Source organism: Stegodyphus dumicola, chromosome 7 (genome assembly GCF_044657685.1).
Source record: "Stegodyphus dumicola isolate Sdum_Otavi_A_Nest chromosome 7, ASM4465768v1".
NCBI classification, from domain to species: Eukaryota; Metazoa; Arthropoda; class Arachnida; order Araneae; family Eresidae; genus Stegodyphus; species Stegodyphus dumicola.
This window is the reverse complement of record NC_140774.1, coordinates 84,363,681-84,379,810: the sequence shown is the minus strand read 5'-3', so window position 1 is coordinate 84,379,810 and position 16,130 is coordinate 84,363,681. Positions and strand designations below refer to the sequence as shown.

At 33.6% G+C, this 16,130-nt stretch overlaps 1 protein-coding gene across 4 annotated transcripts in view; it reads right to left on the bottom strand.

Annotated features, from left to right (window-relative positions):
• The window catches only part of Nup188 (nuclear pore complex protein Nup188), a 281,814-nt gene that overhangs the window by 42,112 nt on the left and 223,572 nt on the right, over positions 1-16,130 (bottom strand). For all 4 annotated transcript variants that reach the window (XR_015042153.1, XM_085820546.1, XM_085820547.1 and 1 more), the window contains exons 38-40: positions 13,882-13,988; positions 7,169-7,291; positions 7,023-7,091 (exon numbers count right to left, since the gene is read on the bottom strand). Coding sequence is in view for 3 of the 4 variants with exons in the window: in XM_085820546.1 (XP_085676672.1) it covers positions 7,023-7,091; positions 7,169-7,291; positions 13,882-13,988 (299 nt within the window). In the remaining variant the exon portion in view is untranslated. The remainder of the gene's footprint in view (positions 1-7,022; positions 7,092-7,168; positions 7,292-13,881; positions 13,989-16,130) is intronic.

Sequence of the window (16,130 nt, the reverse complement as noted above, 5' to 3'; positions counted from 1 at the left end):
TTAATGCACCCTCCACTGGGACATTGGTGAATAATGATTTTACATCAAAAGAAACCATGAGTAAATTACTAGGGGAAATGTTTTTAACCTTTTTTACAAACTCTATTGAATTTTTTATGGTGTAAATGTTATTGTCTAATAGAGATGAAAATCTAGAAACTAAATATTTAGCTAATGGATACGAGGCAGTACCTAAATTTGATACAATAGGGCGGAAAGGAGGAATGCCACTTTTATGAATTTTGGGAAGAGCATATAATCTGGCACAATTCGCAACAGATGGAATAAGTGAATGTTTTAAGTTGCTTGAAATGATTTGCGAAGATTTGATCGCAGTTTTTATTTTTGACAAATCTGAAGGTGAAGGATCTTTAGGGATCAGATTATATGGTCCTTCGTTTACGAGTTTAGTGACACCATCGATATAAGTGTTCTTATCCATGACGACTATCTGTCCACCTTTGTCGGCCTTTGAAATGATAATATCCAGGTTAAAATGAATTTCGCGCATTGTAGCTCTTTCTCTCGCAGTTACATTTGGTTTCAAAGGTTTATTATCGAATTTCACATTATGAGTGATAAGATGCCTAATCATTTCTTTATGTGAATATGAAACTTTACTGAACTTGAAAGCTTTTTTGATAGGAGCCAAAATCTTTGGAATCGAGGGTTTACAGGTTTGTGTGTAGTTAAAATTATATTTTAGAATTCTCTCTTGTTCTTCTGAAAGACTAACATTAGAAATATTAACTATTGGCTTGATGTTTACAATGGGAAGATTTTTTGAATTACTTGAACTGGAAGACTGTAAAAGAAGTTTTTCGAATTTAACTGCAAGAGTGATTTTATGACGGTTAACTGCATTCTTCGTTTTAGACCAAGACTTTTGTTCAAGGGCAGTGAATTTTGAACATGATTTAGCGAGTTCCAAATGAAGCTTATAGAGTTAATATTCAATTTTGGACAATTGTTGACGTGTATCCCTTATTATGGACCGAAGTAAGGCAAGCTTGCAATTTAACAGAATTCTTGAAACGCGACTCGAAGGTTTTTGATTAGATTTGATTTGAATAAAATTGGGAATCAATTTTTTACATTTACATTTAAGTAAAAAGTCAAGATGATTCAGGAATTTTTGCCGTTTCAGGCGTAATTTAGTGAAACGATTAACAGATGAAGGCATGATAGACAATGCAGAAAATCAAACTGAATTAACTAAGCAATAATAAAGCAAACACAAAACAGCAGAAAAATCCCTCACTGAAATGAATAAAAAACAAAACGTTTGTAAGTTTTGTTTTTTATTCATTTCTATGTTTTCCATGCTCTTCAAGTTTGCTCCTCCAAACTAGCCCTTGATGAAGAACTAAATTATTTAAAAGCAATAGCTATTGACAGGGGCTTTTCACCCAACATTATTAATCAAGCAGTTAAAAAATTCTCATCTCAACACACTAAAAGGCACACTCTTGTTTTAGGAGATTATAAAAATTCTGTTGTCATTCCCTTCTTTCCATCAGTTAGCTATAAAGTTGCACATATTTTGCAGAAATTTAACTTTCGGGTTGATTATTCTCCCATCAATAAAATTCTGAGTTCCATACTCAAGGACTCCATTTCGGATATGAATTCCTGGGGTATTTATAGGATTCCTTGCCAGTATGGTTTAATTTACAATGGCCAAACTAAGCTTAAAGATTACCTTTAAAGTATTTTAAGGCTCTCTTAAAATTTCGCGTCAAGGAACATGAGGCATATGTTAGAAAAAAAGGAAACACAGAAGTCTTCTGTTGCTCAACATTGTTGGTCCGAAAATCACACTTTCAATTTTTCTGCTGCCAAAATTATTCAAAAAACATCTTCCATTGGAGAACTGGATTTTCTAGAGGCATTTCACATTCATAAAAATCTTTCTGTTCTAGTTTACGATTCTAATTCCAATTCAAATTTGCCTTCGGCCTTTAAAGAAATTATGTTTTAGTTCTGGTTTCACCAACAGATGGCACCACTTGCTTATTCTTGTCCAGGCTTTCTTATCTTATCTAATCATTATTTCCTATCTTGTTCATTTGCGGTTTTGCACCTGAAGATGGTGGTTCGGTAAAACCATCGAAACTAGTCCTATGAAAATTTGACTTCTGAATTAGTATTTATTCGGCATGTTATTGTGTCTTAATTTTTAAAATAGTGTTCGTGCGATTTTTACAATATTCGGTACTTTGGTTTAAAAAATAGTGCAAATTCTGCAAAAGATGGAAGCAGGTGCTACTCCTCGGTTTATAGCAGAATAGTATGGAATTACGACACTATTGTGTATTATATATGGAAAAATAAAGAAAAGCTGTTGAGATTTTGCAGCAACAGTGATTCTAACACTGGAATCTGAAACCGGAAATATTTCCATGAGGCGAAATCGGCAAACCTCGATGCTGTGTACATATAATACAATGAATAGTATAATCAATTTTTATATGTAATAATAATTTAATGCATATAATAAGTTATTGCAATAATGTATATAATAATTTAATTAAATGTATCTAAGACGCCTTATTTATTTTGCACTTTTAGTCTGAATATTATGATTTACCTTTTCTGTCCTGAAATCCGCATAACCTCTGGTCCCAAGCTCTGCGGATTTCTGGACTTTTACTGTATATATCCTAAGTCGTGAGGCATGATAACGCACCGATAATACATTCTGAATTGGTTCAGTAAGAAAACGGAGATACAGAAGTGCACGCATTTTTTTTTTTTTTTTGAACATTCATTTTAGTTCAAAGAAAAATATGTGCAATAATTATTAATTATAGTATAATTATAGGAATTGTTTACTATAATAAAATAATTACAATCAAATATAACAATTATATTAGAATTTATTGTAATGATAATATAATAACGAAAATTATGCAATAAAATGTAATAATTATAATAACAATTACAGTATTATAACAACAATAACAGTGAATAACAGCTAATAATAGTTACACTTTATAAGAAAATTAAGTATATGCAGCAAAATTAAGTTTTGAAAACACTAAGTATTTTTACCAATACATAAATATGAGCAAGAATTAAAAGTGTGTAAAAATGTAATCAAAAAGTTAATTACAAATGATCATCAGCAAATCATCTTAGATAACTATGCCTTCTGAAATTTGTGCTCTTTGAAAACTGTGGAAATAAACAGGGTAAAAATAAGAACAGAAAAAATCCCTACTGCATGATTCCATCTACTCCCCTATTTCGTGAATAAATCAGTCCAAAAAGCGCAAGTGTATTTGTGCTCATGTTCTTCCTGTTTCTTTTCAAACTATATCAATGCTTTTTGCCACATGGATAAAAATATGCATTTTAAGTCTTTTTTTTTTTTTTTTTTTTTTTTTTCGTTGGAGTGTGTGTGTATGAATATGAAAATTGTTCAATCACCCTCCATTTTTACAGTAAATCCTTAAACTCTTCCCATGCCAGGATATTGCGAACAAAACTAAAATTCATTCAGATAATTTTCTGCATTTGTACGAAGAATAATTTACACAGTATTTGTATATTCTTTTCTTTTTCATAAAACATTCTTTTAAATGACTTATAAGATTACAAAATATAGAGTAGAGGAAAATTTCCCAAATTTTCCAACAAAAATTATTTTTTTTTAGGATTTCAGCCCTCTTTATGCCGGAGATAGTGCAGTCATGGATTTTTGAAATGTACTCAAAATTTTCTTTTTTCTCTGTTCTTCTTATTATTTTTTTGTAACCAATAAATATTAAAAATTTCGTATACATTAAATGTTAATCAGAAGAAATATAGATTTTAAAAGTACAGCAGGAAAATTTATGGAAATCTTAAGACCACTGCCATGTTACTGGAAAAGCAAGAAGAATTTACAAATACAGTATAGTTTATACAGTATTTGTATATTGTTATTTTTTACGAATCATTCTTTTAAATGACTTAAAAGATTATGAAGAATGATATAGTCAAAGCAGAAGGTAAATTCATCAAATTTTCCAACAACAATGAATTTTTTCAGGATTTTGGCCCTCATCATGCCAGAGATCTTGTCTGATAAACTTGAATGACACCATTGCTGGGAAGAGTTTTTAAGAACATTTAGGAACTATTAAAGAAAGGCACTTCAGAAATTGAAGGCAGCTAATTTAATATTAAACCCTGCCAAATTGTTCAGACAGGAAGTGACTTATCATGGATAATGTTATCTCTGCAGAAGATGTGTGCATGGATCCAGGAAAACTGTCAGCAAAAGCCTGGAGACACCCCAAAAATGTCGTATCAACTGAAAAGTTGCACGGGGCTTTGTACCTACTATAAGAGATTGGTGAAGGACTTTAAGGTTAAACTTCAGGATTTGTGACAATCCTGACATAGCCTCAGTTCGACAAACATTTATTCTTGACATGGATGCAAGCAGCAAGAGTGTCGCAGCTGTTTTGCCCCAAGAAATAAATGGTCAAGAATGTGTTATAGCATACTGGTACAAGTATCTATCCAAACTGTAGAGGAATTACTGTGTCTCTAAGAAAACGTTACACACCATAGTTAAAAGCCGTAGAACATTTCCATCATTATATCTATGGCAGAAAATTCCTGCTCCTCACAAATCTGCATCCTTGACCTGGCTTAAGTTAAAAAAATTCCAAAGAATACTTGGATACTTGTATGTTTTATACAGGCATTCTACTGCATAACACAGTCTAAATAGCCAGATGGATACAGGGACTCCAGAAATATAACATCACAATCCATCATTGAAAGGAATCATTACAAGGAACTAACAACACCTTGTCTAGAAGACCCTGTTCAGAAAGCTCCCAATATTGTTCCAAGGTTGAAGTGAAATATCAGCTGTTTAATCCAGTCACACATTAAATTACAACTTCAAAGTAGTTGTAATTTAATGTGTTGAGTGATAAAAAAGTTAGAAAAGACCAGTTGGAAGATGGTGACATTAAACCCACGACTGATGTAATGGAATCTTTTAATACAGAACCTACCCGGCAGATCTATAATCTGATCTATAGACCTGCAACAAAAAAGTATTGGGCTCTGTGGGACTCACTGAGTATTTGAAACAGCATCTTGTACCAGAAGTTTGAATCTGATGATGGAAAGGCATTCCAGTGGCAGGTTCTTTCCAAGATCCTGGATATCTTTAAAGAACGATATAGCTGACAAGGGCACTTCAGAATAATGAAGACTGCATACAGTTCGAAAGCATCTTTACGCAAGTAATGTGAGGGCTGACATGCAAAAGTGATGCTAATCTTGTAATGCCTATGTGGGTTGGAAAAAAGTGAAAAACACAGCTGAGGACAGCTGCGATGTTACAACACAGAAGCACCTTTTCGAACAGTGATATCCTGGGATCTTTGCCATGAACTGCTGAAGGTAACAAATACATCCTCATTGTCATTAATTACTTCACCAAGTGGTCTAAAGCATATCCCATCAAGAGATCCAGATCAAGAGGCTGCCATGAACTGCTGATGGCAACAAATATATCCTCATTGGCATTGATTACTTCACCAAGTGGTCTGAAGCATATCTTATTCCTGATCAAGAGGCTGTCATGGTAGCAGAGGCAGTGGTACAGCATTGAATTTCCAGGTTTTGAATTCATCTTCTGCAAGTTACTTGGCATCGACAAAACCCAAATGACACCCTTATACACCTGATCAGATGGCATGGTAGAGTGCTCTAATTGAACCATCCTTATAACTTCTTGCTGATGGTTTCCAGAAACCAACAGTACTGGGACCAGAAATTACTGCTGTTCTTACTGGTCCCTTGCAGTGCTGTCCATGAGACTATTAGCTATTCCCCATTCCAGATGCTCTTTGGTCATGAACATCGTCTATCATGTGATCTGTTCTTTGGTCGCCCTACAGATGCGCTATCATTGCCTGAGGAATACATTCAAGCATGGTTGGAATTTATTCTCAGTTTTGCATGAGGGCAAGTGAATTTGGCGATGGAGAAGATGAAGACCTGACACAACATGACAGCTACAGGAGAATGAATGTGAAAATGAATGTGACAATGTAAATATTATACCAAGACCATGGTCTTATTTGCATACAAATCTGTAAATTCATGCATTTATTAACTTAGTGCTTGATTTCTTATTTATTGAAATTATTGCTTTAATATTTGCACTGTGTTTTCTTAGATGTAAGCATGGCTTGTTGTCCAAGGATGATACTGCCCGAGATGTACATGCCATAGGAAGCAGGCAGTGTTATGAATTTTGTAGCTATGTAAGTAATTTTATGTGAAACGTAATGTGAAATTCTTGAGAACTTAAGCTTTGCTGGAAAAGTAAGAATAAACACTGAGCAGATATCTATCTCACTAAATTGGTGAGATATTGCCAAGCTGACGACAGTTTTTGGTAACTAATTACTGTCGCCGAATTTGGCGAGAAATCGCCAAAATCGCAAAATTTGGTAATAGTATTTAACATAGTAGTTTGAAGTGTAATTAATGATTGTACTTTGTAATACTGAGAAGAGCTGTATAAATATTTTTGTTGAAAGTTTCAGACCTGTAGACCTAAAAATATACTCTTTTTGGTAAAATAAATTTTATCAAGCTATCATCGATGTGTGCAGTCAATCTATTATGAACCCATATGCATGCAACAATATTATATTTACTTTTTCTCCCTTTTATTCACAAGCAGTAAGAGGCTAATATCTGATTATTGAAATCAAATGAGTTTACATTTGTACTTGACATAAGTATGAGTACCTTTCTCGAAAATTTTGAAACATAAGACCTGACCAGTGATTTGTAGTACTCATGATACTGATTGTGAAGAGAAGACATTTTATAGAAAATGAGTGCTTAATAATGACTTAATATAAGAAAGTTAATATAAGAAAAGAGAGATAGTTTTAATTGTGTGCTATATTTTACAACATCAAAAAATTAAATTATACAAAAAATGAATGAATTTGATACAATATTTTAACACTTAAAGCATGATAAAGACTTACTTTTTTATCTGATGCTATATACAGAAAAAAGGTGATGATGGAATGTGCAAGTTCCACACCAATGTTTAACTGAAAGTAATAAGCAGAATTATTAAATTTATATAAAATTTGCTAAGAATTAAAACAATGTTAAAATATCAACTTACCTTTAAACTCTTTATTAAAAAGCTAACAAGCAATGGCAAAATGGAATTGTTTTTTAAAACAGGCAGCCAGTCATCTGTTTCTTGAATCAATTCATTCAAGAGACAAATAATCACAATAGGTAACTGAAATATTAAAGTAAATAGCTGTTCAGAATTTCAACTACAATCATTTGAGATTATTTTATAGCACATCTGGCAGCTAAATAATTAATTATATATGTAAAAATATTGAATAAAATAAAACATAATTATGAACTCTTACAAAAGCTATTAAGTTAACACTTTTGATTTCAAGGAAAAGTTTTCATACTCTGTTTTACAAGAAGTACGTAGACTAGTAATTCCCATCCTTTTTTGCTCCCCGCACCCCTTTCACCACTACTAGATGATCATCCTTAACCCCCATTCCCAAACTCGAAATATGCATATACAATTTACTTATATTTAGATTTTTTTTAGTGTGGCTTATAAATTAAACAAGAAAAAATGTAGAAAATATTGTTAAATACCAAAACTTGAATATAAGTAGCTCTTTATCAAGAAAGCAGAGAAACACGCCAAGTAAAACAATGAATGACACAAAGCAACAACCTTGTGTTTGGTGTAGATTTTAATTAAGACTTTATTGATTTCGACAGCAAACTGGTGCAGGTCTCTCTTCATCAAGAGCAAAGAATTTGCCTGATTCTTCTTGATAGATTTCTTTGCTTCTGATAAAGACAGACCTGTACCTGTTTGCCTTTAAAACTGATACAGTCTTGATTAAAATCTATGTCAAAGACAAGGCTGTTATGTCTAATTTTAGTTTTTTTTATAATCAAAAATAAAACTAAATACCTAACTATTAAATAAAAGGCTAATCATATTTCCCTCTATAACTATGAAATCCTCCCCCTCCCCATTAAGAACCTCTGGTGTAGACATTTCTTTAATGAAAGCTTAAAAAAAACCTTAAAAGTTTAGGAAATGTTAGGATAGGGATGGTCTTTCATAAAACATTACCTGATCAGCTAATTATATTGAAGAGATTATGGATAATAGATTATTAAAAAATATTAAGATTATTAATATATAGATTATTAATAAAGAGCATGTCATTATTATGACTACAGAGTGAAACTAATTCATTGCAGTACATGAAACTACAAATAAAAAACAAATACATAAAAACCTCTCCAATGCTTCATAAATATTAATACAACTATTTGCCCTTTTTCACCAGTGGCTTAGGAGTTTTGACAATCAGTCTATCACAAAATGATTAACTGACTACAGCTAACTGTTCTCCACGATGAAGAAGAAAATAAATTTTCGAGCAAATTGCTTGTTTGCTGGTAGTGGCTTTAGTAGGTTACCATTATCTCAGGTGCTATTTGTGAGCTACTAACACTTAAAACGAATCTCTTTCCCTACTACTGTCTCTCTCCTCTCTCAGAGTTAAACTTTGGAGTTCCAGAATTTTGGATGGTTTTGGAAAAAACTCTGCTGCCCTGCCACTGGTGCATAAACATCAGTGCATTCCTTGATTGGTGAGTTCATGCTGTTTTACAAGCTTGGAAAAATTCCTTGAGAATCCAAGAAACAAAAATGCAAAAGTGATCTTTCACAAGTTGTAGAAGGGGTTAGCTGACACATGACAAAAGTTGCAATTTAATGCAAGGCAAATGTCTTTGACTGGGAATTTTCACATCCACTAGAAATTCTTATTAAAATGGCCCACAATAAAGCCTCTCTTTCTGACCACAGTGGCATGAAAGTGCAGATTAGACGCCAATGTGGGACATATACAAAACCTATGCAATTAAGAAATAGCCAAAAGCATTGCAGTAGCAATCTTCACCAAACAGTGCTTGTGGAGAGTGTTTGTGGCAACCATGCTCAGAAATTCTATTCTGGGAATTAACTCAAGATTTAAAAGGAATATCTGAAGTCCTGATTTTCAAGAATTTAAAGCTCTTTGTATTCTGAGATATTAAATTCTTCATAAAAATCTTTATAAAACTTGAAAATTAAAAGAAATTATTTCTGCTAGTTTGTACATACTGAATTCTTAAACAAGTTGATTTTTCTCACTAAACTGTTCTAATGATTGATAGCATTTTTATATGAGAATGATTTAATTGTTTAAAATTAAACATTGCTATAACACAAAATGATTTGAAATTGATATTTTTAATAAGGCCTTTTTTGTGTGATAAATTTGAGAAAAATTCATTAAATTGATAGTGATATTAAAAGCAATCAAAAACTGCTTTAAAATGAGAATTTTATTATAAGGTGATGTTAAATACATGTGCTGCTGAGGGTTTAATGATGACTATGAAATTTAATTTTAGTTTAAATAAGAGGTACAGAAAAGAAAGTTAGAGGAAAATTCTCTAATAGAAGTACATTACATTTGGATACAGGATTTGGAAATGCTGAAAAATACATTTTACCTAAAACATATGTTAGTGCATAATGAGAGGAATTTTTCTCGAATTTTTGGATACAGATGCCAGATGCCTTTAACAAATAAATCAGCATGCCCATATACAGGGCACTCGAAAAATATCTGGCAAAATTTTGTAGGGTGGTCAGTGGCGTAGCTAGGGTGGGGCAAGGGGGATCATCTGTCCCCAAGTGCAGCATCCAAGGAGCACCAAACTGATGTCACAAAATTTTAGAATGCAATGTTTTTCCATTCTTGGCACAGAGAAAGGGGTGCAAAATCTTCAATTATCCCCAGGTGCTGAAAACTACAGCTACACTTCTGAGGGTGGTAGAAGGAACCAAAATAAGCATTTTTTGTTGTAGAATGCATGTCCAAAAAAGATGCATTTAAATGCTAATAGATGGTACTGGTTATGACAGTTACTGACATCTGAGATTAGAGACTTCATTTCCCTGCTGGGATTTACAATATGCATTGCTTTACAAATTCAGCACTTGCACACCCATTTGATATATGGAGCAACAAACAGAAATGGATTCAAAATGATGGAATGGATTCAAAGGCTGTACAGAAAAGGATTCCTGGTGAGACAAATGCCAAACTGATAAATGTTTGAGTCTGTGCACAAGCTGTGCAAAAGTGATTCTTTTAGTGCTACAGATATGATGTGGGCTGAACCAGAACTGACAGAACTCCTAATGCAGAAGAAAGTACTTTACCTGGAATGAAAGATATTGTAGGTGATTCTTTTCACAACCACAAGAACTGTTTCACTTGACCTCATTCTGAGGCACTTGAATGGGAAATATTATATGATGAAGGCATGCACTCATTCCATTTAAGTTGTAAAGAGACTGACATTAGAAGACACCCTTTCCATGCACACTTCACTTATAGCCATACTTTGCATGTGTGTTATTTACATATGAAGGACTGTTTAATGGCCACAGTAGATGACTTTTAACACATGAAAATCCACCTGGAATAAGACCACATGCATACTAGAAAATTTTTCTGATGAATGTACAAGCTGGTTTGGTAAAAATTATTTATTTGGACGATGCATTCTTTCTGCTTGTCACTTGGATGGGCATATGTACTCCATCTCACAAAAGACACGCTGGCCAACATATCTATATCTATTTCAAGCAGAATTCGGTTCCAACATGGCAGATCTGTTCGTGGTACACCATGATCACCATATTTGGCATTTTGGGATTTTAAGAGTACATAAAAAACACCACATATGATATACCCATTGACTCTGAACAAGACCCCATAGCTAAAATGTCTGTTGCTACTGGAGATGCAAAGGATGTGCCTGGCATGCTTGTAAAGGTATTGTCATCAACAGGCCGATGGTGTGAAGTGTATGTTTGAATTAGTAGTCACTGTTTGAGCATCTGCGGTAAAACAACACTCATTAAACATTTGTTAAATTTCCTTCTACTTGCCCTTCTTTCACATTTAACCAATTTCTTTATTTTCTGAGGTTAAGCGTGCCATTTTCAGACACTTTCTATGATTAAAAAAAAAAAAAAAAAAAACTAATTTTGGTTTTGTCTACCTCCCTTTAATATTTTGCCAGATGTTTTCTAAGCATTCCACACATGTAAATAAATCAATACATTAAAAAACCCATCTCATATTTAATTTGGAATAAACTATATGGGGGAAAAAAAAAAAAAAAAAAAGGAACACTGTGGTCAGTTGCATGAAAGGTGCAAGAAATGTTAAAACCAAAAATGAAGAAAAAACAGTAATTTACATCTTTTGTTGCATCATTATCAGGGGTGTTGGCGCTCTAAATTAATCAAAGCAATCTGTGTGTTTATCAGTCAAACCCTTATAGGCCATAGCAAATAGTACAAAAAATTTAAACTAAAAACTATAAACAAACTTATTTGATTTTTTTTTTCTTTTGAGCAGAGCAAGTCAAAAAAAAAAATTATTAGGTACAACCCAACACATGAAAACGTAATAACATATGAATATTTGAAACCATACTGAAAAATCAGTAAAAAATCAGAAAATTGTAGCATCAAAAACCATAAATAAGCTTAAAAAAATCTAGTAAAAAAATTATTTTCCTTTTGAGTAGACCAAGCACAAAAAGCAAAACATGTAAACACAAACAATTCAACATATGGAAAATAATAACAACTGAAAATCTGATAACAAAAAACAAAAGGTAAAAAGAAGAGTTAGTTTTAGCTAGTAATGAAATAGGGTATTTTTCAGTTGCTGGGACCAAATTCAGAAATGCATGTATGTATATACGTAGGCTGATCCAAAAAAAGGTTTACAAGCAGAAGCATTTGAAACGTTATAATTGTGTAGCAAATATTTCCACCCAGGGTGGTTGACAGATGACACTAATTGTCCTACAGCGGTTCTATGAGTAAGTAGCGTCAGTACACAGACACTTAAGAGCGACAGTAATGGCACGACGTCTAGAAAAGTGGTCTTGCATAGAGGTGCGAGTTGTAATTCAATTCTTATGGGCCAAGAATGTGGCTGCATTCGAAATTTACAGACAAATCGTTGAGGTATACGGGGACAAAGCAATGAGTAGACAACAGGTAGCGAAATGGTGTCGTTCTTATCAAGAGGGCAGGGAGCATGTGGAAAACCGCAATATGGAAGCGAGCGGCCGTCCAAGTTCTTCAAGGACGGATATCAACACGGAACATGTGGAAGAAATCATCCAAAGGGATTGACGAGTAACCATGCGTGAGATTGCCTCAGAGTTGGACCTGAGTTATGGTAAAGTTCAGCGTATCGCAACCGATGAGTTGCGATATTCCAAGTTCCATATATGCATTGTCTCCGGAGCATAAGGCAACTCGAATGATGTGCAGCCTCACCTTTCTTCAGCGGATACCATTCAGACGGCCAACACTTCATTGATCGCATCGTTACTGATGATGAAACATGGCTTCATCACTTGACCCCCCACATCCAAAAGAGCCACGATGGAGTGGAAACACGCTGGATCACTGATGAGGAAGAAGTTTAAGGTCACACCCTCTGCCGGTAAAGTGATAGCAACCGTTTTCTGGGATACAACTGGTGTTATCCTAATCGAGTATTTGGAGCGTGGCCATACCATTAAGGCCGATCGTTATTGTGCCACCTTAACGAAATTGCGTAAAGCCATCCGACGCAAACAGCCTGGATTACTGAGCAAAGGCGTCATTCTTCTGCATGACAATGCCAGGCCCCATACAGCTCACCAGACTTAGGAAATGCTGCAAAGGTTCAAGTGGGAGGCCTGGAATCACCCCCCATACAGCCCCTATTTGGCTCCAAGTGACTATTTCATTTTTCCGGCGTTGAAGTGATACTTATCCGGAACACGGTTCACCTCAGATGATGTAGTGAAGACAGCTGCCGAAAAATGGCTCAATGAGCAGGGCTCTGATTACTACCAAGACAGGATAAACAAGTTGGTTGAACATTCTGACAAATGCCTAAACAGGTTTGGCGACTATGTGGAAAAGTGAAGGTCAGATGTGTCTCTTGATTTCCATTTGTATCTTGTTTCTATTGTTAATAAATACTTTTTCATTTGCCTTGTAAACTTTTTTTGGATCACCCCTCGTATGTGCTTGTGTGAAAGTATATATATATATATTGTATGTACGTATATACATGTACAGATACATACATTTCTGAATTCGGTTCTGATAAAAGTATTGAAATTAAATTAACAATTAATTTGAAACTAAATAATAACATAAAAATAATTCGAAAAAACTTCTAATGCAACATTAAATATAACATTGTAAAAGTGAATAATTTGTTTAAAAAAAATCAATTCAGCAAATTTGATGTTTTTCTATTTGAACATTTATGATAAATGTTCGTAGTTGTGAAACAAATACAATCTTTATCAATACAGGCAAAATATTAAAGATCTATCTATCGATATATATATAAAACAATTTAATATCTTTTGTTTTCATACTACGATTTTTATCTCATTTTGTTTTTTCCCTTAGAAAACTGGACTCATTAAATTAATTTTTTAGAATTTCAAGATTCTTGACAATTTCCAAAAGGAAAACCCATAGCTTGAGAAATAAATTCAGGGATACTCAAGTCTCAAGATAGCAGAAAATTCATGAAAATACTATTAGACATTCTTGAGTATGTTTGTAATTTTAATCAAAGCAAAAAAGACATAAACGTTTAAACAACAACCTAAATTAATTTCATAGTACCCCTGCACTATCACAATAGCTAAATATAGAATGGATATACATTATACAGTTACCTTTAAGACACCTGCTGCACTTTCTGTATCTATCAAATGATGAAATGAAATAGATGTTTTTCTCAACAACTGACAGGCAGGTAAAATCCAATCTTTGATATTAGATACTAAAGGAAAATAAAGATCAAGCAATAAAAAATGTCACAAAAATATTTAAAAACTTCAGCACAATTAATATAAGTTATAGAAATAATTTTATTTAAACACATATATTTAATGATGAAAACAATAAAAAGAAAGGCATAATTTCACGGAAAACAGAAACAAGAGCAGTTTGAAGGAAAATGTTTAGTAAAGCTTTATTTAGAATGCAAATAATCTGCGGTATTCTTTCAAAATCACTTTTGTATAAATTGTAATGTACATGGTCGAGAAAATTTCTATCAGCGAATAATTTTTACTTGTAACTAACTTTGTTAGGGTTGCTTGGTACTGTCTCTTTATTTGCGTTTTCTATTACAACATACTGTAGAATTGCCATGCTTTTGGCAAATATTTTTCAGTATACAAGTGACAGAGCTAATCTAATGTGTGCATAGCACAGATGTTTCAGTGCTTGTATATTTATGTGCTTTATATTTCACCATCATTTTGAATAGTATTTATTCATCAGTTATGAAAATGTAAATATCAGCTATACAGATTTTTTTTGTCATAAAATGTCCTATAAAAATGCTTCTTAAAAAAAAAAAATATTTATGCGCATAACAAGACCTACTAGCCGTGAAAATTTTTTTTACTGCTTTATAAAGTCATCAATGAGTTGCCAATATTTTGTGGGGGCAGAGACAATCAGAATATACCACTGTTCCTTTAGAAGTGCATTTACAATAATTATTCTTGCATAAATGCTTAAGTTTGTTCAAACATTTGTGTGGATAAAGCTAAAGGGCTTAATGCTCAATATTTATTTGTAGACTTGATACAATATATAAAGAAAGAGTAGATTTCCAAGGAATTTTCAGCAGTAAGAAAGAAAAAGGAATTTTGGTTGGAACAGTGTTAAAATACAGACAAGTTGAACATATGGTATTTACAGCAATAAGAAATAGAAATTTTGGTTGACCAATATTAAAATACAGACAAATTTTATATTTTTAAAAAGTAACAAATGTCAGATTTCAGGTATTAAAAAGACAAAACTTGTGCACTGAAATGTATTGATATAGCCCCCAATCTTTTATTTCATGACATATACCAATGTCTGTTTAGAAGCAATGAATGAAATGATTTTCCCGTCTACTTCCATTTTCCCAGTAAAAAAAAAAAAAAAAAAAAATTTAAATTATTATGTGTATTATTTTCAAGTATCCCCAAAATAACTTTTCTAATGAAAAGCATGTGTGCATATATAATGGATGGCCAGCCATAATTAAGCTGACAGTGCTCACAGTGCTCTGTAGCGCGATCTATTTGCGAGAATGACGCCACATTTTGTAGGAAGATTAAACAAGACGGAGGATGAAGGATTCAGCGAAAAAAATGAGTTCCAAAAGTCACCACTAGCGGAATATTTGGAACTGTGTAATAGAAAATAGAGTGTTAACAAATACAAATCAATACGGAAATTACCTTTTATTTTGCATTCAAATGAGGTTCAATGTGGCTGCCGTTGTTGTGGACCACATATTACATTCAGTATGCACAACAGCAGAAAGTAACATGTCTGCAGGAATCTCCTGTACAGTCCGTGATATGTTATCCTTCAACGTAGCCAGGTCCTAGACCACTCCTTGATAGACCTTGGACTTAAGGTAACCCCATAGCCAGAAGTCACATGGGGTAAGATCAGGCAACCGAGGTGGCCATGCAGTTGGAAAGTAGCTGCTAATGACTCTTTCTGTTGTGAATTTCTGTCGTAGCATCTGTTGCACCCGTACAGCAACGTGTGGAGGGGCTCCATCTTGCATGAAAATGATTTCTCCCAGGCATTGTCTTTGTTGAAGAGCCGGAATGACAAAGCTGTTCAACATGTGGCAATTTTTCTCTCTGGTAACAGAACAGGTTTTCAGTCCTGTCAGGGTAAAGTTCTCATAGAAGAATAGACATATGATAAATTCCGCTGTGAACCCACACCAAATAGTTACCTTTGGTGAATGTAAGGGAAAAGCTGTGACTGCATGTGGTGATTTGTCATCCCAAATTCGGCAGTTCTGGGTATTCACAGTTCCATTCAGGTAAAAGTGGGCCTCGTCTCCCCATAAGATTTTCCACGTCCAAGCATCATTCACCTCCATTCTGGGAAGAAA